The 22,648-nt window shown below is 32.4% G+C and overlaps 2 protein-coding genes across 2 annotated transcripts; both read left to right on the forward strand.

The window, feature by feature from the left end:
* The first annotated feature begins 1,636 nt into the window (after window positions 1-1,636).
* Window positions 1,637-7,153, forward strand: LOC111388345 (NAP1-related protein 2-like). The gene is made up of 10 exons (XM_023013025.1): window positions 1,637-1,942; window positions 3,363-3,485; window positions 3,576-3,626; window positions 3,741-3,812; window positions 3,930-4,043; window positions 4,129-4,187; window positions 5,256-5,316; window positions 5,424-5,480; window positions 5,601-5,645; window positions 6,081-7,153. The coding sequence occupies exons 1-10, from the start codon at window positions 1,823-1,825 to the stop codon at window positions 6,144-6,146; spliced, it is 768 nt and encodes a 255-aa protein (XP_022868793.1). The 5' UTR covers window positions 1,637-1,822; the 3' UTR covers window positions 6,147-7,153.
* A 1,495-nt stretch (window positions 7,154-8,648) lies between these two features.
* On the forward strand, window positions 8,649-10,206 carry LOC111388384 (transcription factor TCP14-like). Its single transcript, XM_023013067.1, has one exon. It carries the CDS (start codon window positions 8,934-8,936, stop codon window positions 10,035-10,037), a length of 1,104 nt encoding a protein of 367 aa, XP_022868835.1. The 5' UTR covers window positions 8,649-8,933; the 3' UTR covers window positions 10,038-10,206.
* Window positions 10,207-22,648: the final 12,442 nt, after the last annotated feature.

The following is a 22,648-nucleotide window of genomic DNA, read 5'->3' on the forward strand; positions in this document are numbered from 1 at the left end:
CCAAGGAAAAGATCTCACAACTAAAAAGTAAAATTAAGCCCTATTTTAGCCTTTGGATACAAATTTGTAAAATGATTTATTAATTTAATGAAAATTCAAAACTAAGCGTCCGTTCGATCCCCTTTTTTGCATTTTGCAATCTTTTTTTTTTCCACCTGTAAGCCCCCTTGGTTTAAAGATAGGAAAAAGTTTATGACACCTGATGTTTTCCGTTTGATTTTTTCTTTTAGATGCACAGTACAATATGCACTACATCCCTTTTTAACCCCTTGCATTCTATTTTCATAATATATTAATGGGTTCTAGGTAATTGCATAATTTTCTTTGATCAAAAGAGGGTATTTTGGTCCTTCACATTTCAACGGTTCCATTGATATTCATATGAATATGACAAATATGTTGACAGTTTTCAATTTTTAAATGCACATTTCCTGTAGCAAAATGTGTTATGGTGCCAAAATCTCTTTAAATGAGATCCAAACACATGCTTAATTTCAAACACATATTCATAATTATTACTTAACTAACACATATTGTTAATCCCACTATATCTCATTATAAATTATTTATAAATTTGGAGGACGGAGGCTTCGACACATTTATTAAATTCTCAAAACCCTAAGTACCTTGTTGTCTATTTTTTCATTGATTTTGACTGCTTTTGGTGCACTGTTTATCAGAGGTTAGGAAAATCAATGTTGGTTAGTACAAAAGTTAATCCATACACAACAAAAAATGATTGATTAAACTATGTAAAGTTATGTTGAAATATAACGAAATATACACTTCATATTAATTACATGTATATATCGAACTTGAAAATTTCAAGTGGATTAATAAGTAAACAATTGAGTTCTTACGCTTTCATGTCTACAACTCAATTCATCTGATTATCACAAGGATGAACCCAATCCGAAATATGAACCATAAAAGAAAATACATGTTAAACCAATCACATGAATATCAGTTACACTTTTTTAGGCCAAGAAGTTGATAGCGAGATCGACTAGAAATTGATCCCTATGATCGAAGTTATATACTCTATAATATAGATCTTATCCATACAAGTAATGAAGAACATACGAAAGCTTTGGAATATTATTTTCGAGCACATGCTTGAAATTTTCAAAATAGCTTGGTTCAACTTGAAAATTTCAAGCGGATGAATAAGAATCTTGAGAATGCGAAGGACTCTCTTTAACAGAATATATCATTTCTTGCTACGGAGGCCGTAAAGGAGTTGTGGATACGGCTGTACGAACATCCGATGCTTGATATCTCACGCGCAGACTTGTTGAACTTATACGTGAGTACACACATGTAATTTTGTTTATGAAAACAAAAAACTTTGGATCTGACTATTTTACTCGCTAATAAAATTCATTTGAAATCGAACCTCTCATTAATGAATAATGTTATTCGCGTCGCTTATTACAGTAGTCGTCCAACGTAACAAACACATGGTAGGTGATTATTTGATACAAGAGTGAACAAAAAATTACCATATTAATGCATCAAATAATCAATCACTTACCATCTGTATACCATTTAGGATGACTAACGTAGCGAACAACTGCGAATAACATTTCCCTTCATTAACTATATAGCCCCAAGCCTTCCAAGTTGTGCCCTTGGGCCAAGGCGACCCCCTTTACTTTTCTGTACTCTTCATTCACCCGTCACACTGAGGCGCTTTCCCTCGCTATAAATTTGCTATACATATAAACCGAACAAAAGGGGTTTATCTAGGGTTTAAGCAGAGCTCTCAAAACAGCAGCGGAATAATTTTTCTTAACTGTAAAATTCTAGGGTTTGAAGGAAAATGGGAGTTGACAAAGGTAAAAAGCAGAAACTCGAAGAAAACAACGCGACAGAGCACATTGATAGTGACCTACTCCTCTCCATTGAGAAGCTCCAGCAGGCCCAAGACGAACTTGAAAAGGTAAATATAATTTTTTCTCAATTTTTATTTCATGTTCTTCTGTGTTAGATAAGTAGAGATTTTTAAGAAAAAATTGCTTATTTTAATTTTTCCGAGTTATTTGGATTTACTACTGAGGATCCAAAAAAAGTAGATTAATTTCATTATAAATTTTGATAGGATTAACCAAATGTGTTTTGCATCATGAATTTTGTGCTGCGTTTCCTATTTCTACTTCAGCTTCCTTCTCTCCATGTTGAAAAAATTCTACTTTTCATTTTTCCGAGTTTTGTGACGACCCCAAAAAAATCTTTTTAATTAATTTTTTATGAATTTTGATTTCATATTTCTACTTCAATTTCCTTCTCTCGATGAGAGAAGAGTAGAGATTTTTGAGAGAAATTTTTTTGCTAATTTCAATTTTTTATTTTTGAGTTATTTGAGTTTTTGTGAGGAGGACCGAGAAAAAGTTATTAATCTCGTTATGAATTTTGATTACCTATTTCAAATTCAATTCCTTCTATATTATAAATTTGAGATTTTTAAGGAAAGATTGCTACTTTTGATTTTTTTCCCCATTATTTGGACCCAGAAGTTATTAGGACCTAGAATTGGAAAAAAATTCACACACACACACATATGGGGGTGTTTGAGCCACATTATTTCAAAAAAATTCATTTTTAAACAGTGATTTGACATTATTTCAACTACACATTTTTCAATAAAATAATATTATACGCAGATCAAAAAATTTTCCTTATTTTTTAACCATATATTTCTCATGAATACACTATTCAAGAATGCATTATTACCAAAATAATGTGGCTCAAACACCCATATATATATATATATATATATATATTTATTTATTTATTTATATTTATTTATTTATTTTTATCATTATTATTTTTTTCCCATGATAGATGTTGAAAGTTGCTCAATTCTAATATGTTATTAAATTTAGAACTAATCAAAACAGCGTTGCTCAATTGAAATTTAGAAAAGTGATTTTCAATTTATTTCTTGCTCATTTTTCCCTTTTGCAAGAAGTTAACGATATAATTGGCGTTGAACATTTGCCTAGTAGTATATTAATGAGCATGAATTTGAAACTAGTGCTACCTTATCTGATACTTCTATTACCTATGATGTCTTTGTAACTGTAATAATTAATCAATCAAATACTAGACTTTGCATTGAGCAATGGAGAATCACTTCCAAGTTGTTTTGCGGTTGTGATTTATTATCTAGAAGCCAGTACATAGCAAAAGTGATCTTGATGAGGCTGAAATTCATGATAACAATACCTAAGGAATTGCATGAATTTTGTTTATTTTGAGACATTGATATATTGTTATAATTTATTAGTTATGCTAGAAATGCCTTTGAACTTCAAAATGGAAGAGATTAAAATGTCAATTACTATTTTCACTGCTTGCAGATGAATGAAGAAGCCAGTGAAAAAGTCTTGGAAATAGAACAGAAGTACAGTGAGAAACGGAAGCCTGTCTATGATAAGCGAAATGACATCGTAAAGTCAATTCCGGACTTCTGGATGACTGCAGTAAGTGATCCCATTCTTGCTATTTGCAAGTCTTCATCACTTCTTAAAGTGTTTTATCCTTCCTCAATGACAAGTGTCCTTCCCTTGCAGTTTCTGAGTCATCCTGCCCTTAGTGAACTTTTAACTGAAGAAGACCAAAAGGTTCATCTTTTGCCAGTCTGCTTTCTCTAAATTAAGAAAACATAATAATAGTTTTATTATGGAATTAACTGTTGTGCTTGGTCTTGAATCTGACACAAGTTGATTTGATGCCAGATTTTCAAGTATTTAAGTTCCCTCGAAGTGGAAGAATCAAAAGACTTGAAATCAGGTTGTTCAATTACATTTGTGAGTCTTTTTTCTTTCTATTGTAGAATTTTACTCGTGGGAATATGCTGTTTTGATCTCTTATAGTGTATGAGGTCTGTATAAAATTTACTATTTTCAATGTTGCTCTCCCCTCAGAACTTCAAACCCAATCCATATTTTGAAGATTCAAAACTCACCAAGACTTTTATCTTCCTCGAGGATGGAACAACAAAAATAAGCTCTAAATCCATTAAGTGGAAAGAAGGCATGGTAGGTTTTGATATCGTCATACCCTGAGTCTGGCAACTTCTCTAAGTTCCATGTTTTAAAGCTTCTTATCATGTTTCCTGTGAAGGCAATGCCAAATGGTGTTGATGAGACGAAAGGAAACAAGCGGTCTCATTCTGAGGAAAGGTTGTGACATTGCACTTTTAAACGTTAATTTGTTTTATATTGTGCAATGGAACTGAGTTCAATAAATTGCAACACTAGGTACTTTTGCAATATGCAAGTTTGTACTCTATACTGGCAATGTTTTTAGCAACTTGGAGTCTAGTGGATTTTCTCTAGGACTGGTAATGATGCTGACACGTGAAGTGGTAAACTTAGGCTGCTGAGTGGGTTGCAACTTCATCCTAACAAATAGGTTGCTATGGTCATTTGGGGCCATTAACAAGACTGATACTGAACTATTATTATTTCTTCATTATGGTTGCATTCAAGTATGCCAGTGTTTATTTGAAAGAATATGATGACATCAGAAATAACAGAACCATCTTTGTACAGGAAATTTTCTTTCATTTCAAATAATTTGTGGATTTGTTTCTGCTGTATCTGTATTCCAGAATAGGTACTTGAACAGTATCATCTGCAAAATTCTTTGCTGGAAATCATTGGGTGTACTTGCCAAATTTGCTGCAAACAGCTTGAATGTTTTCATTAAGATTTTGTGCTCATGAGTTGTGCCATTTTCATTATGGATTTTATAGTCCTCATGAATGCACCCTTACAATATGCCTTCTTTGTTTTCCTTAGAATGCATCCTTGTGCTCTGATGTACATAGTTCTGTGTTATCTCCTTTAATTCTCGGTCATGGGACAGTTGTATCTTTATATGTACTTTACCTTGTACTCTTTTCTTGGGAGTAATAAATTGTTGCTGCTTTATAAAGGACAAGGGATGTAGTGTGGGAACCACTATGACTCTTGTGTTTTGGGTTGTGCATGTGCATAAATATATCACATTGGTTTGGGTTGACTTGCTTTATCTTAGAGCATCTGCGATGATGATCGTAGTGTGCAATTTCTGTTTTATCTTATTCTTTGTGGGCTCGTGATCGTGATATGTTATAATTGGATATTCTTTCTACTTGCTTTAATCTTTGCATTGATTCTCTTGAACTAGATTGCATTGCCATTTTGCAAGTACTTGTATATTCTCGTTTATCACTTTTTCTTTTGCTCAAGCCACATTGTTTGCAGCTGCTTTACCTGGTTTAGTGACACCCAGCATAAAGATGATATAGTGGAGATACATGATGAGGTAAATCTAGTCTTAAGCATGAATGGACTTTAGGTATAATTCAGTCTATGGGCATGGTCATTTTATATATATATATATATATATATTCTTAACCTTTATTTTTGCAGGTTGCTGAGATAATCAAGAACGATCTGTGGCCAAATCCTTTTACTTATTTTAACAATGTAAAATTCTTTTCCTGCCCCTCTTTGTACTTTCCCTGAAATATTTATTGAGGTTTATGGTGAGCCCAACCTGCGTGACTACTTAATATTCTTAGTGTGGTCTCTGTATTCTTGTCTTAGGAGGCTGATGAAGAATATTTTGACGTGGATGATGGCGATGATGAGGTAATTGAAGAAAATTACTGCTCTGCAGGAACTTATACAGTTCAATATAGATGATGGAGAAGTTATACATGGATTTATAATACGCTAGTGTATTTCTTGCTTGTTGCCTGCTTAGAGGGGAGACTATGGTCTTGAACATATAAATAGTGGGATCAAATTTTACAATTTAAACTTCTTTTTATCTCGTAGCTCTTTATGGTGTTTGATTCTCGTACCAAGCCTGGAATTCCTGTTAAGTTTAGTAGGGGAACCCCATATTGGGAGTGAGGTTGTTTAGTTGTGTGATTCTTGAAATTGACATCCAGACTAAATATATAAGCATCTGCAATAAGTGAATCATTTCAACTGAGAGAAATTTACTTGATCCATTATCTTCTCTATCTTTATTTGTATGTTACTATCTGTAGCAAGTGTTGATCTAAGATGTCACTGCAGAAAAACGGTAGTGATAGCTCAGAAGAGAACGGCGAGGATGATGAAGTTGAAGATGGTGACGAGTAACTACTTGGTTTTTCTTTCTTCTTAGACTTGCAGTGCTCTGGTAATGGCATCTGTAAAAGAGGTTCGAGGTTGGCAAAGAAAGCGAGTAAAAGAGCATATGATTGTTGACATTTTTCATTATTCTTTTTTCTCCTTTAGTGATCTTTTCCGCCACTTGGTGGTCTTCTAACCCTTAGCCTTTCATCGCCATGACCTTTTCTTTGTTCTCTCATTGATGAATTGATTGCATGGCTATATTTTGTCACGGTTTGGAGTTTTCATTACATGTTTGATCAAGCTATTTTGAAAATTTCAGGGAGTATTCTTGTTGGAAAAGAAAATTAAAGATTTGCTAGTCATAGTACATGTATCACTATAGTTTGTATCTTTTCCCGAGTGCAATATAGACTGAACTGTAGACATAGCCTTGTTTGATAATCATACTTTTCAAACTTCTCTTTTAAACACACTCATTTTGATTCACACATATACACAATTAAATATTTTACATGTAAATTCAAAAGAATTTCGTTTTTTGTTTTTTATTTTTATCTTTTTGCCCAAAGTATGGTAGTCGAACATGGATATAAAGCCATTAACAATAGCTTCCACTCTTGCAGTCATACCATATTTCTTGTCTTGAAAAGGTTGTCAAGGTTGGCATACAAGATCTGCCCATCTTGAGCTATGATCCCTCTGTTATCTGTACTTATTTTGTAGCGCTTTTTAAGTTGTGGATTAGAAGAGGTGTAAATGAAAAATTGTGAGTCCTACTAAATGCGTGAATGAAAAGTATGTTCAATCACTTTAAAATTTAAGCTTTTCCTATTATGTATTATAGACAAGCATGTTTTGAAAGTGTGTAAATAATTGTAATTATAGATAGGTACAAATGAGCTATAGATAAGTTGATAATATTTGTGAATCTTTTGAAAAGTGTGAATAAAAAATGATTTAAGTGTTTGTAAATTGTTTATAAACACGTCAAAGTTGAAATGCCATAAAATTGCTCCATGCAGCGAAAGAAATAAAAAAAGGAAAAAAATCAAAAGATCTGGTTGTTGAGAGAAACAGATTTATTGTCGTAATTTATTATTATTATTATTATTATTATTATTATTATTTCAATAGCAGGCCATAATAATCCAGCATTGGAAAGGTCCAGAACAAAGGCAAAGAGGAAATGAATAAGGTGGTGTGGGATCCATTCCTTCCTACCTTTGATCATCAATATCTTTAGAGTTATTATCTCGGTAAAAGATTTTTCTCGAGTGGAATTCTGTAATAATTATGTGGAAGTTTTTCTGTATGTGTCGCAACACTTCTTTAACTCTCAATTTAATTTTGGGGCATTTGCAAAAATGTCCAATTTTACATATGTCAATCCAAAAATGTCCACTTTTGATGATCTTTACAAAAATGATCAAATTTGATATCAAATTCTCTATTTTATCCTTAATGAAAGAATAAATAATTTCATATTGTACATGTCAAATCACAATTAATGCTAAACACAGAATGTCGATAACAACATTTAAAGTGTAGAGAAATGTTATGTTCGAAATGAAATATTATTCTAGATATTTAATATATCGAGAACATTTAATATTGCGATTTGACGTGTATTTTTAAAATATAAACGGATTCAAATATTGAAGACGACTTTTGAAATGTCGAGATCATTTTAATGTAGCTTCTCATGGAAGCTATTTAAGGGTACTCGTCCAAATAATTGTAAAAATGGACATTGAAAAATTTTAAACATTTTTGCAAATGACTATATCTAAATGGACATTTTTTTTTTTTTTTTTTTTTTTTTATTTTCCTTGTTTTTTTTTTTTTTTTTTTGTAATTTCCTCTTTAAATTTTTTTGACTTGGGATTGGGACCCAACCTGGCAACCTTTTGCCTCTATGGATTCAATCATAAAAAAGGAGCATCCCACGTGGGCTCTGAATCAAAGCCTCTGTCCGGTACAGTCAAACGAGCCTTCACCCCTTTGTATATAACCAAAAAAAAATTAGAATTAATCTACTTTACCTAAAGAAATTGTCCACAAGCAGTGACAAATGATGAGTTGAAGGGAAATTATTGGAAGAAAAAAGACTGTATTTTAAATTGTTCAATGATAAAGTGTCATATGATCATATGAAAATCATTATATAATATTTGATGTACATGTAGTAAGATTGAAAAATTAAACTGGTCTTGAAATTTGACTGTTTGTAACTTTCTAAAATGTCAATCTTATCGCAATTTAAGTGACGTCAAAGTCTGGTCATATGTTTTTATTTCTTTTTAAATGAATATATAAACTTATAACAAGGTCCCAATAAAAAGCACTTATTGTCTTTGGAAAAAGTCATAAATATAAGAAATTCTTAACAAAATTCCTACCAATACTGATTTGACCGCAGATGATTGGATTATTTTTTGTTTTCTTTTTTCATCTTCTAATTAATTCTCATTATGTATTGTCTGTCAAAATTTTCTATACTTGTAGCATGATTCATATTCTTTTCACTTCCGAATGTCTGCTTTTTCTAAGAGCACACCACACTAGTATAATTCATACTCATTATCTTTCTTACTTAGCTTCGATTCTCCTCCTAACTATCCCCCCTGTCTCTAAAAGCAATTCCATGGCATCAATCTAAAGAATGAGAGAGAGTACATATATTTTGATCATTCTATAGAGATACAAAAGATACAAACACAGAGAATTAAGTTAAAGAACCTTTTTTTGAGAAAGGGAAAGAGAAATAAGGCTTTTTTCTTTTTCTTTTTTTTCCTTTTCTTGCTAGTGATCATGGAAGGAGGTGATGATCATCTCCACCGCGGCCGGCACAACTTTCCATTCCAATTGTTTGAGAAGAAAGAAGATGAAGCCAGCTCCTCCACCTCAAATTATCCATCTCTAGCCATCTCCGACGCAGCAGCCGATACATTAAACCCTAGCGTTACTACTCCACCACCAACAGCTTCCTCAAGCCACCACGTCTCCAACGAGACATCGAAGAAGCCGCCACCCAAGCGTACCACAACAAAAGATCGGCATACCAAGGTCGATGGACGTGGACGACGAATCCGAATGCCTGCACTTTGTGCTGCTAGGGTTTTTCAGCTCACAAGAGAACTCGGCCATAAGTCCGATGGCGAAACCATTGAATGGCTGCTTCAACAAGCTGAGCCGGCTGTCATTGCCGTCACTGGCACCGGTACAATCCCGGCTAACTTCACTTCACTTAATATAAGTTTACGAAGCTCAGGTTCAAGCATATCAGTGCCATCTCAATTAAGATCTACGTACTTCGATTCGAATTTCTTGACGACACAACGCCGAGGACTTTTACCAAGCATCGGATTATCATCAGAGAATCCCCCAACGACGATGTTGAACTTTCAGTCGACAAGCCTTAACCCTAATTTGTTGCAGGCTAAGCCGGAGTTTCGAGAGAATACACTAGAGTTAATGGAAACTGAGGAAAGTACAGGGCGAAAGCGTAGGCTGGAGCAAGAATTACAGCAATCTCAGAATCAAATAGGAAATTATTTTCTGCAGTCGAGTACCGGCTCGATTCCGGCAAACCATGCTTCAATTCCGGCTAATTTTCGGCAGCCGATGGCCGGTTCAAATAACCAAGTCATGAATGGTGATCCCATTTGGACATTTCCTTCAATTAGTAACAGTTCTGCTGCTGCATTGTATAGAGGTACTATGTCTAGTGGGCTACATTTTATGAATTTTCCCACTCCCGTTGCACTATGGCCTAGTCAACAATTAGGTTCGAGTACTGGCGGTGGCAGAGGTGGCCCGATGGAAGGGCAACTTGGCATGCTTACTGGGCCAAATCAGTATCGGATAGGCAACAATCCCGATGAATCTGAATCTCACGTGAGTGAGTCTCAATAATATTGAATATATAAATGAATTCACGCTAAAAACTCATTTTTTTAGAAAAGATGGTCAAAATAAAGAGCTATCGGAAATGGTCATCATTTTCACCCCATTTGTGTAGTTTGATGTAATTTAACAACACATATCTTGAGGGAAGATTTAAGTTTTGCTTTGTTTTCTTTAATATCGTGAGATTGATTTCAACGTTAGGATTTGGAAAGTTGCTATTTTGACATTTTTTTCGGCCAATTTTGAATTTTTAGCCACACAGATACATGTAATTCTATTATTTAATTTGCTTGATTTTGCCATATATTAAAAAATATATGAACTTTTAATGGTATATGGATTTTCACTTTCCTTCAATAATTTTTATGCTCCTCGCTTGGTTTATTTATGAGCTTTGTGAAAGATTCTTAAGCTCTTCTTGGTAGTTTTCTAACCCTTTTTTTATTTTTTTTAATGTAACTCTATTAATAACTTTTGAAAGCTCGAGTGGTACATCTGATCGATACGTGATGGTCGATCCTACCGAACCACTTGATGAGACTATGTTGTTTGTAGCTTTATAATGCATAAAATAACAAAGAATTCAAAAAATGTATCTGAAAATCATTTTTTAAATTGTCGGCTCTTCTTGGTGGGAGAAGTTTTATGGCAAGATGAGATTGACTAAATTATTCTAATTTGGAATTACCCTAATGTTTGGGTGATTAGGGTTTTATTAGGAAAATCCAATCAATCAGATTGATTGAAGTCAATTATTGAATCAATCATACTATACATTCAGGCTCAAATTCGATACATGATTGAACGGTTTAAAATATTAAAACAAAAACACCTAGTCATTTTCTAACACTTCAATATGTCTCTTCACTCCTATTTTTAAGCTTGGTTAAGTGGCTTTAGTCTTGTTGAATAGTTGACAAACTTGTTTGTGGTACATTCAAGAGCCTTCGGTGTCATGACATCCTCCATTTGGTCCCTTAGCTCATGCATTTAGTGGAACCCTATTGTGAGGTGTCAATCTTGACGACACTCCTCGAAATGGAACTCCAATCAAGATACTACTACTCCTCATCATCGAGTCTTATCATCTTCATATATCCGATTTTGTAGAAGTTAGTTTTGATTTTACAACTTGTACAACATTCAAAAAAAATTTGAATTAACTCATATTTAAACGAGAAACCCACGACGATTTGATAAAGATTTATTGCACCAATGCAATTAGAGGTGATGAGGAAATTGCTTCTTTTGAAAAATTGAGTACTAATTTGGTACTCTGGACAATTGTATTAACCCTTATTGAGATTTTTTTTTTTAAGAATGTATTTTTTAAATCTCATTTTTAATTACATATTCTTAGTTCTCTCATAAAATAATTATACACATATTTCAAAATTTTTTGATTTTTTATCCACACAATTTTCAAAAAATTACTATTTTATAATACATTTCACCTCAAAAATGGGGATCAAAAGGGGCTTAATTTTCTTGAAATTAATTGCACTGGTGTGGGGCCCATACCTTATCATCTCTAGGAGTTGGCTTTGGTGGTAGGGCCCACGTGCTGGAAATTTGCCTTAACAGTTGGATCATTCCTTCTCTATTTAGCTGGCAACATCAAGATCAGTGGTGGATTGGCCCACCAACTCTTGATCAGGACAGTTGCAGTGGGTCAATCTGTCAATGGGTTCACACTGAATGTGTAGTGTTTCCTTCAGAAAAAATGCGTAGAATCTAGAGATTTTTCTTGCCACATGTTATCGTGTCTCCCATGAGAAGAAATTTTAGTTGGTGTTAAACAGAGACGGATTTGGGCCACCCTCAGGCCCAACAACTTTTGTTTAAAGGTTTTTTTTTTTTTTTTTTGGGGTATAAAACCAGATTTTATATGTATAATTTTTTTTGTCCACATAGTAGCCCGATCTTGGATCCAATCCTGGATCCGTCCCTGGTGTTAAAATAATACAAGAAAATTAATATTCATAATATTATCCAAATTTCAGCTAAGATTTGACAAAAGGTAGTACCCCACCCCCACTTGCTTGAGAGAAAGTATGTTCAATTACGTTGCCACATAAATATCGATCCATGCAAAATTTGACGGGCTAAAGTACAATATTGAATAAAGTGCAATTTGAATTATTGTACCTATTGATAACCATTCATGGTACAAATGAACGTGAGACATTATTTCTATGGTCAAATCGTTGATTTATAAATAAAAATGTGTCACAAATAAAGTTAATACTTTATCTTTTGTCATGGTTAATGCACTTGAGTACTCATAACAAACACATCTTTATAAACAATTGCGATGGATGAATGAAGAGCTTTCCTTCCTTTTCGTTCTTCAAAGCACTAATTTTAAGAATAAGCAATTGTCACTTTCTCAGTCTCTCTGTCCAAGTGCTCTCCACTTATTCAACTAAACTCTATATGTGGTTACTTTGTAAATGATATTGAAACTCGAAAGGGAAACCTCCTCTTGGATCACTTTCTTCTCCCCCCTTTCATTTTCTCTTTAACTATAACAACAACTATCTATGTCAATTTCAAGTGGGATATCATAAAAATTCCCGACCTTCATTGTATTGATGAAGACTCTTAAAAGAAATTCAAGAAAAAAGAAATTGACAAGAATTTATTGTACAGAGTTGAATCTCAGTATGTGGTGCAACTTCCAGCAGAAATTAGCAACAGAAATCTATTAAAAAAAGGACTTCATTATTATGAATTTCCATTATATTGAAGTTGTCATATGGTAGGTACAACAATGGCACGTGGATTGAAACTATGGTGTATAGACAAATGGTCCCCTTGACAAATAGTGTATTGTTAAGATTATTTTATACATTTATTTAGGCCATTAAATTAAGGTATTTGTTAGTAATTTGAATGAATTACAGCCTAATTTTGTGTTAATTATGTTTGTTAGGTTAAAATCAATGCAAAAATTGGTGGATTTGGAATAAAGGAACAAAAACGTATGAAAATGAAGGAATTCTAAAGTTTGGGGACCAAAGTGTAAACATCCAATAGTCGATTCAGATCACAAAACGATGATTGAAGATCATATGATGTCAATTGGATGCAATTGGAGGTCAAATGAATGAAATAGAGTTGAAACATTTTCACAAATCAATTTTCAGTCGAAGAAGTTATGTTTCGAAATTTTTGCCTCAATTTAAAACCAATTTTTCGGATAGCAAACATTTGAATTGAAAAATTTTTATTTCAGGAAGAATTGTAGGTCTTTGAGTAAGCTTTCTAATTCACTTTAAATCACTTCAATTAGAGTTTGGAAGATAAATTTATGGCCAAATTAGCGAAACTTTCTAGAGAAAATGCATACAGCAACGCCGCGTGCGAGGCCAGCAATGGTGCGCCCGCACCACCCTTTTTTCTCCAACCTAAGAATAAAATCATTGATCGGTGCACGCGCAATGAACTATATGGCGCGTGAGCACGGGCCAATTTTTCTATGACAGGCCAATTTCCTTATTCTGATAAAATTCTACATGGAAATAATATGTTGACATCCTATATATGCCTAAACACGCCCAAAACGTGGAGGACCTCCTTAGACCTAATTTTTCATCATATTTTACATATTTTGGAGGCAATAACAAGTTTATACATCAATTCAAAGCGAATCATACAAGGATTTTGAATATTCATAGCCAGTTTCAAGATTTAAGCCAGGAACGTGGATTTCTCCTACTTCTTCCATCTTTCTTATTTTCGGGTGATGTTTTTCCAATAATTCTTGTATAATTTAATTATAAGAATGTTAGACTAATTTTTTCATTGTATCGGATGAACGATGAATCCTATTGTTGGTTTATTTTAATTCAAGACAATTCATTCAGTATTTCATGATTTTTCTTGATTGATTTCGCATTTCCATTGGACTATTTGATTGTTTGATCACCAATTAAATAATAAGTTACTTGTTGTAGTGTATGAATATTCATAATAAGCCTAAAACGTGGTAAAATCAACACATAGACAATAGGTATTAGAAATAATATTTATGACATGTTTAATCATGTATAATAAATCATGTGAATCAATGCATGTTTTTTTATATGAATTCAGATTAGGAATAGAATCAAATCGTGTTAAACATAGGTTAAATATATCTCGGGAAAGAATATTGAATAAAAGTGGATTATCGATTATTTTGAATGCATAAATTTACTAAATTATGAATTAAGAGTTGAATTAAATGGCAGTAGGGAGATTCACGATTCCAATGCAAATATTCACATATTAGTTCAATATTTTATTTATTTTATTAGTTTAGGATTAGTATTAAATATACACAAACCACTTTTTTTATTTTATTTTATTTCGAATTTAATAAAAGTTACTGAACTAGATATTAGACCTTATTCCTCGCGAGAATGATACTCTTAACTCACAAATTTTATTACTTGTACAACGATCCCGTATGCTTGCGGGTTTTCTAACGAACATGTATTTATCAGACTATCTAAAAAATATCAAATAATAATGTCTTATTTTTGGAAGGTAATTAACAAAATGCGATTTTATGTATTTAATATGGACGAAATTTGCTAAATTTGAATTCGTAAACAGTTGCTTAATCGCACTTTTGGTTTCTAAAAAATTAATGTACTTCAATAAAGTGATTTAGCATGCATTCTTACATCAAATCTCATCACATTTTACTTATAAAAATTACCTATGGTAAAAGCGTGTATAAATATATTCGGTGGACAATCTTTAAGTTCAATTCCTTGCTATAGTAGCATGAGCTATATATATATATATATATATAATAGAATCTAAAAAATTCAGTTTTCATTTTTTAATTTCAAGTTTTCAGTTTTAGTTTTCTTTTAATTTTTCAGTTTTTGCTTTAATTTTAGATTCAATACAAAAAATTGAAACTCATTATTATATTTGTAACCTATGTTGAATTTTATTAACGAGATGGTCGAATTTTCTACTATAAAAATGGGTGGATTTCACATTTTTTGACACATAACAAATCAAACACAAAAGATAATCTCTAGTGTTTTCATACTACTCTCTTTCATAATACTCTCTAATTATTTTATACTATATTTCTATAGTTTGTGACAAGTTGATGTGAGGTTTGTTCTTTATCTCTTTATGATTGTGCTCATAGAAGGAGAGCTACATAAATTTTATCTTGGAGTCGTGTAGTGTCGAAAGAACCCGTACAAAGGGAAGACAACACGACTTTAGAACAACGACCTCAACGTGACTCACAAGACTTGATTTCTTTCTAACTCCTCTATTTATATTTTATGTTTATATTATTATTGAATTATTGTTGTTATGATTATAGTTGAAACATATATGTTAATATTATATTTATTATGATAAGTTTTTACACACAAATCAATAATTTTCCCAACAATTTAAAGTCCTGTTACAATTTGTGTGTAGATGATTTTATGGTAATATTTAAACAGTGAAGTATTTCATGTGATGCTTGATTAATGTGTGCCTTGTGTATAAATAAACTTTTCTCTTAGATAAATCGTAAGTGTGATCTTTAGTCAATAATGTATATGTCTTCTTTGATACATTTGGATTTAGTTTTCATGAACTTAATGTTAATAGTATTTTCCTTTAACTTCCGTATTTATCTCATAGTGATGGAGTGGGCAAAAGAAATAATGATCTAATGACGTAAAAGCTTGCTTCTAGTAGGGAAAAAAATCCATGAATATCTTTTACAATAAAAATCCTCCATTGATTTTCTTAATTGTGTTTATCGGCTATTGATTATGAACAAATGCTAATTGACTTTGTCAGCAAAAGTCATCTCAGACTTCCATTTCCAAGATTTTCTACACACAGTTTTGCCTTTTTTTTTTTTCTAAAATTTCATTACTATATTCTGTGGCCGATTTATCTAACAGTAGTTTTTAGTTCTACTTGAGTATTACTGAGAATAATTCTGTTTTATGTGGAATTGAAATTTGACAAAATTATTGTTCAATTTCTCTTGCGCCTATCCCAATTTCTCTTCAACACACAATCTATTGTTGAAGATTTAATATCTGCAGTTGTTTATTTAAGATGCAACAGTGGTGAACCTACTTTTACATCCCTACAGGTACAAAATTTGATTAATGTTAATATCTATATATGGTTCCCATTTGAACATAAATAAAAGTATATAGTTTGCTATATGTGAACTCAATCTACTTTTTGTATTATCCAATATTTTTGAGCTACGAGTCTAGCTGTAATTCATGGCTATAAATCTCATACTTAGTCAAAACTTAAGTGAGTACTTATACTATTCCGTGGCTCAAAGGGTACATACATTTGGATGCAATTGAGACAACTTATAAATATATTATATACTGAATTGATCTAATGACTTTTATTCTCATAATTCCAACAGAAAATGGTACTCCCTGCCATTCTTGTGGAATTGTTTCTAATTTTTAACGTGGATAGTTAAATGGCAGAAATGAGAAAATTTTGGTCTAAATATAAAGTGAGATATTATTATCGTACATTATAACCAAAACTAGTATTTTGTCATGTACATGAATTGGATGAATTACACTGTTTACATGGGAACTCTATGATTTCATTTTGAACAAATGATTAAAAGCTTTAACTCACAAATGTGTTTAATTATCCTTTTAGAAAATATTTAATTGTAACTCGTGTGAATAATAGTGATTTTATTCAATTCAGATACATAACTCATATTTTGACGTTAAAATAATTAAATTTGATTAAGTTTTGAAAGCTTATATCTTAATAATTAAATTTTATATGAGCCCCTATGATTTTAAGTTAGTAAAATGAATGTGTGTGGACGATGAATCTGGGCTATATTCTATATTTGCTAGAATTTCACGTGATTGTGCTTAATCGAAAGAATATTTCGTTTGCTGAATATTTGATTTACCATAATTGAAAATTAGTTTATGGTCTAATTAAATTTTGGCACTATGTTTTGTTAATATGGAGTACAAAAATGCAATTATTTTGTATTTGAGATTTATTTTATTCCTATGAAGGCACATTTACTTAGATTAATATTGATAAACCATATTTGATATTTCATGGTTATGCTAATTCTAATTCTTATTGTCTAATGTTTTGTGATACATGAATATTATTGTGCTTAATTATGTTGTCCAAGTGGAAGTACTTAAAATCCTTGGAATGTGGGGATATTAAAAAAAAAAATCGAATATATGTACTGTATCCGTGATTAATTATAATTATCACGAATTTGACATTTTGAGCAAAGTGTACAGATTGAAGTTGACGATTGCAGGTGAAGTGAAAGAGCTCAATTGTAGTATTTGTCCAACCATGATACTAGAAGTCAATATGAAAATTAGTCAATATAAAAAAATTCATGAAGTTATCTTATATGTGATATTAACATTTTAGAAAAGTTCTTAGGTGACTTTGCAGATGTGCAAGAAGAATTGCAAATCAATGGTACCAATTTATTGTCCAAGAGGGACATGAATATAGTAGTCCGAAATGGACATACATAAATCATCGAACGGGATAAGTTTAAGCCCATAAGGGAGTCACGTCCAGAAATAACCCAACCTTTGTGATTGGAGATCTCATAAAGAAGGTTCAATGTGATAGAAACAACTCATACTACGTGACTTGCAATAGCACTACTTATTTGTGTTCATCCCTATGTTAATAATGCTAATAATAATGTGATGTTAGGAAGGGTTTAACCCTGAATGAGTACCGATGCGAGAATTCTCTTAAGGTGTGGGTCACACACATTCTTGGAGGACTCGCCTATGTAAGAGTTGACACGAGGCCGTGGCTATGGAATTGGGTTATTCTCTAGAGATTCTTACCAGAATCAAGATTATAGCACATGGCCAATAACAACGCTACCGCTATGAATTGAGCCTAAATCGTTACCGTGTGTGGAACAATTGAAATTTGACCGAAATGACCTAATTCAAGGTTTAATCCATTATGGCTCACTCAAATGGAAATTATTATCTCTAAGTAAGGTTCAAGTCCAAAAAACACCTACACCTATTAAATAATATTATGTTGCAACTATAATATATATTTTAATTATTTTGAAAGTTTTAAAACTTGTGGGGGATGTTGGAAAATAAGTTATAAAACTTTCAATAGAATCTTAAAAATTTAATTTTTGTTTTTTAATTTCAAGTTTTCAGTTTTAGTTTTCTTTTAATTTTTCATTTTTTGTTTTAATTTTAGATTCAATACAAAAGATTGAAACTCATTATTATATTTGTAACCTATGTTGAATTCTATTAATGAGATGGTTGATTTTTCTACTATTACAAGGGGTGAATTTCACATTCTTTGACACACAACAAATCAAATACCAAAAATACTCTCTAGTGTTTTCATATTACTCTCTAATCATTTTATACTATATTTCTATAGTTTGTGACAACTTGATGTGAAGCTTGTTCTTTATCTCCCTGTGGCCTTGTCCATAGAAGGAGAGTCACATGATTTTTATCTTGGAGTCGTGTAGTGCCGAAAGAATCTGCACGAAGGGAAGGCAACACGACTTTAGGACAATGTCTTCTACGTAACTCGCAATACTTGCTTTCTGTCTAACTCTTCTGTACTTCTATTTTATGTTTATATTATTATTGAATTATTGTTGTTATGATTATAGTTGAAACATATATGTTAATATGTTTATTATGAAAATTTTTTACACAAATCACTAATTTTCCCAGCAATATATCATTCTAAGCCATGACTTATATTCATATGGTTCATATTCGTTTAGAGTTTGCTCCCAAAAATAGTTATTTCTGCTCCTCTATTTCATGTAGCTTGGCACTGAAATTTTTATTTGAAATAAGTATTCTTTAATATACAAAATTAAAAAATAAGTACGTTATTTATTTTGACAATTATTATGCCTCCACTTTACTTGGAACCAAAGTGGATTCCACGTAGGATAATACGTCCACATGATAAATCATTCAAAGGCTTAATATAAAGCCTTTAACGCCTAATGCGCCGCCTTCGCCTCCACTTCAAAATACCTATCCAACACTCGCTAAAAGACACGATACATTCCAACAAGGTCAAGGATAGAGTTCCCAGACCTTAATCAGACATCACAAGACACTGTTTAAATTGTATGAGGTGGACCTTCAACGACGAGATTGTATGCACATCAGGTCGAACTAACTCAACTCGACTTAATAATCTATACCTTGAATGTGGCAGAAGATCTCTCGAGGCAACCCAAGACAACCAATTAAAGATACCGTGAACGCAATATAATATCTCTGTCAATAATCTTTTCATACGAGGCCAAGATCATATGGTATAGCTAAGTGCTTACTAGCTCCTGTTTGAGTCCCATTTTCTTAAAACTTTTCTTTCCTTAAACTCATTTTCAACCATACATTTATTCAATAAAATAATTTTATATGTAAATCTAAAAATTTTCTTGCATTTTAATCACATATTCTCCAAAAAGTCATTATTTTAAAATCTATTAACTTCCTAAAAAAAAAAAGAGAGAAAAAGGGGGCTCAAATTGCTCAATTTACTTCAACATATCCCCAATACATATCCTTTACAGCGTACGTACATGTATGATATCCAATGAGGGAATGAATTGACTATCAGAAAGAGCCTTAACAATTTGTCCCATAAATAGATTATTTAACAGTAACGTAAGAGTTGTTTTCAATAAATAATTTACTAAAGTTACAACTCAAGTTCATTACCGTGCTTGTACAAGGATAATTCTACATGTATATTATGGTATTCATAAGAATGTTCATAATGTACATGTGAAATTTCATTATTGGAGCTACAATCAATGGGACCATATAGCACAGATAATTATGGAGCCTTGGATTTTGGATGAGGTATTCAAAGAAGAAATAACTATATAAATTCGCATTTTGTTGTGCTCGTGTTGTCTTATTTCTCTAATATAATTATCCATCCCTTAAGCATAGATAATTATAGTAGTCGCATTTAAGTGATACAATTTTCGATCATTTTATTTTGGATTTTTCTATTTGTATACCGAGGTTGACCGACCCTATTACAAGAGAGGGGCCCATGACGAATAAAAAAATCGGTGCCCCCCCCTTGTGAGGGGGTTTGTACACCAGGGTGTCAACTGACACCCCGATGTAAGTGTAGAGGTTTATTGATGCAAAAATCCCTGGACCTACCCCCGTGTACATGTAGACAAATTGTTTTATTTTAGATTTATTGATGCAAAAATCCCTGGACCTACCCCCGTGTACATGTAGACAAATTGTTTTATTTTAGATTTATTGATGCAAAAATCCCTGGACCTACCCCCGTGTACATGTAGACAAATTGTTTTATTTTAGATTTATTGATGCAAAAATCCCTGGACCTACCCCCGTGTACATGTAGACAAATTGTTTTATTTTAGATTTATTGATGCAAAAATCTTTGGACTTTGACCCATCGCACAATACTCCATATCCTTTCAGATTAACAAAAAAACTCATATATGACCTTTGAGATGCGAAAGACATCCATCTTGTTATTGTTGCCATTGAATCCACTTAAATATGTCAAAATGAATAATTTTAAAAGGGCAAAACAGCCTTTCCTCACTTCATAAGGGTAAAGTGGTAAATTTGTTGATAAATTTTAAATGCGCAAAATGACAAATTTATATTTTTTCAAAAAGTAATTTAAAGAGATGTGAGATCTTGTCCAGGCCGTCGAGCTTTCAAGTCAATATTGCACAGGTTCCATTCGGTAAGGAGTAAGATTCAAAGATTCAATCATTTCGTAAAGTCTACTACATGCAGATTTGCACTTTCGGTTGCCGTTAGGGTAGGGGTGGATGGAGGATTGGGGAAGAAGATGAATGTTGGGTTGCATAGGCAGGGGTAGATGGGTATGAAAAGACATTTTTGGTCTTTTACAATTATTAGTTGGGGAATTTGCCCAGATAGCCGGACTGGGCAATGAATTTGGTGAAATAGCCTTTGACCAATACAAAAGAGGAGAAAAAAAAATCAAAATAGTTTAATTAATAAAATGACCAAATTATCCTTCACATTTTAACACAAAAATCTTTCCATATTCCCTCTTTTCACCTCGTTTCTTCCTCAGGTAAAACCCTATTCCCCCAATTCAAAAATTAACGTCTCTCTTCTCTTCCCCTTTGAGAAAATCTCACACAAAATCCACTACAAACCTCACGAAATCAACCTGGCAAAAGAGCACGACGAGCATAGGCGAGCGAAGTGACCCCCCTGCCGCCTCGAAGACTTTGTTTTGGAACTACGAGTTTGTGGAAATTCCTCTCTTGCTACTGCGGCTGTGAAGGTGAACACAAATTTAAGGTACAGATTCTATAATGTGAGGAGATTTATGTATTATGTTGAGAAATGAAAGTGGTTGCCTTTGAAATGGTAGCTTTTATTTTTTTGAGAAAAAAGGGGGGTTTGTGGCTGGTGGCGGAGGGGATGCATGAGGTCCCTTTTGAACTCCACTATTGCAATGTTTCATTTGTGTTATGAAATTGTTATCTTCTAAATATTTAGGAACAAGGTAACAATAATTTTGTCATTTATGCACGTGATTCTCAACTGTTTTACTCATTAAGTTTTAATCTTTCTTCTATAATGTGGAGTATGTCCCTTCCTCATTTTTTACTCCATAGTTTTTTAGCATTAACATAACCAACCCTTGTGATGATTTGATTTAAAAATCACTAATTAGTACAAGACCAGATGAAAATGAATAAGGAAGAAAACTCCACTAGAGTTTGTCGTCTCCAATTTGATAATTAGGATTGGTTATGGAAGTCAAATCGTTGGACCTGGGGATTTGATCAAAAGGGTTTTAACTTTAGACATGATTACATGTTATTCATAAAATTAATCTTTACACATGTAGAAATGTTGTGCATAATTCGAGTATATAAAGAACAAAAATTGTACATAATTGATATGAGATGTCAAAATGATTCTAGAAATGTCAAATTTTGTCACTTTGGTAGTAACAGTAGTAGTGGGTAGTATTTGTGACTTTTATATGAGTTGGCCTCATGCTTTACTTTACTGCATTTATCTAATTTCGAATAAATGAACCGATAACGTTTGACATTTGGTTCTTTTGTGTGTTAGTAGTCATGTATATAGAACACTATCTAAAGCAATTTATATATCAAATCATTGATATTAACTTGTAAATCATTTTTTGCATAGTGCACTATAGAGTTGTGACACATTTAAGGTATTAGTTTGAGGTTGAATTGACAATGTTTCATTGCTTTACTACAATTTTGTGTTGCCTTGGAGCTTTCTATGTGTAGTCGTGAAATAGCTTGTAAGTCGTTATTTTTGTCCAATAATTTGGTAAATGATTGCTTTGAGAAATAAGATTGCTAACTCAATTATTGTTTTGCATTTTGCAATAGGAAAAATGGATGATGAAGACATAGTGAACGTGAAGATAAGTAATAGATGTAGAATGAAATTGATCGATGAAGTTTTCTATAGCTTAGATGAAAAGCATCAGGACCTATTAACCAATTCCTGCTTTGGACATTTGTTATGCCTAAGAAAGATAAAACTTGCATCCCAATTAGT

The sequence above is a fragment of the Olea europaea genome, unplaced genomic scaffold, assembly GCF_002742605.1.
Source record: "Olea europaea var. sylvestris unplaced genomic scaffold, O_europaea_v1 scaffold489, whole genome shotgun sequence".
Classification (NCBI taxonomy): domain Eukaryota; kingdom Viridiplantae; phylum Streptophyta; class Magnoliopsida; order Lamiales; family Oleaceae; genus Olea; species Olea europaea.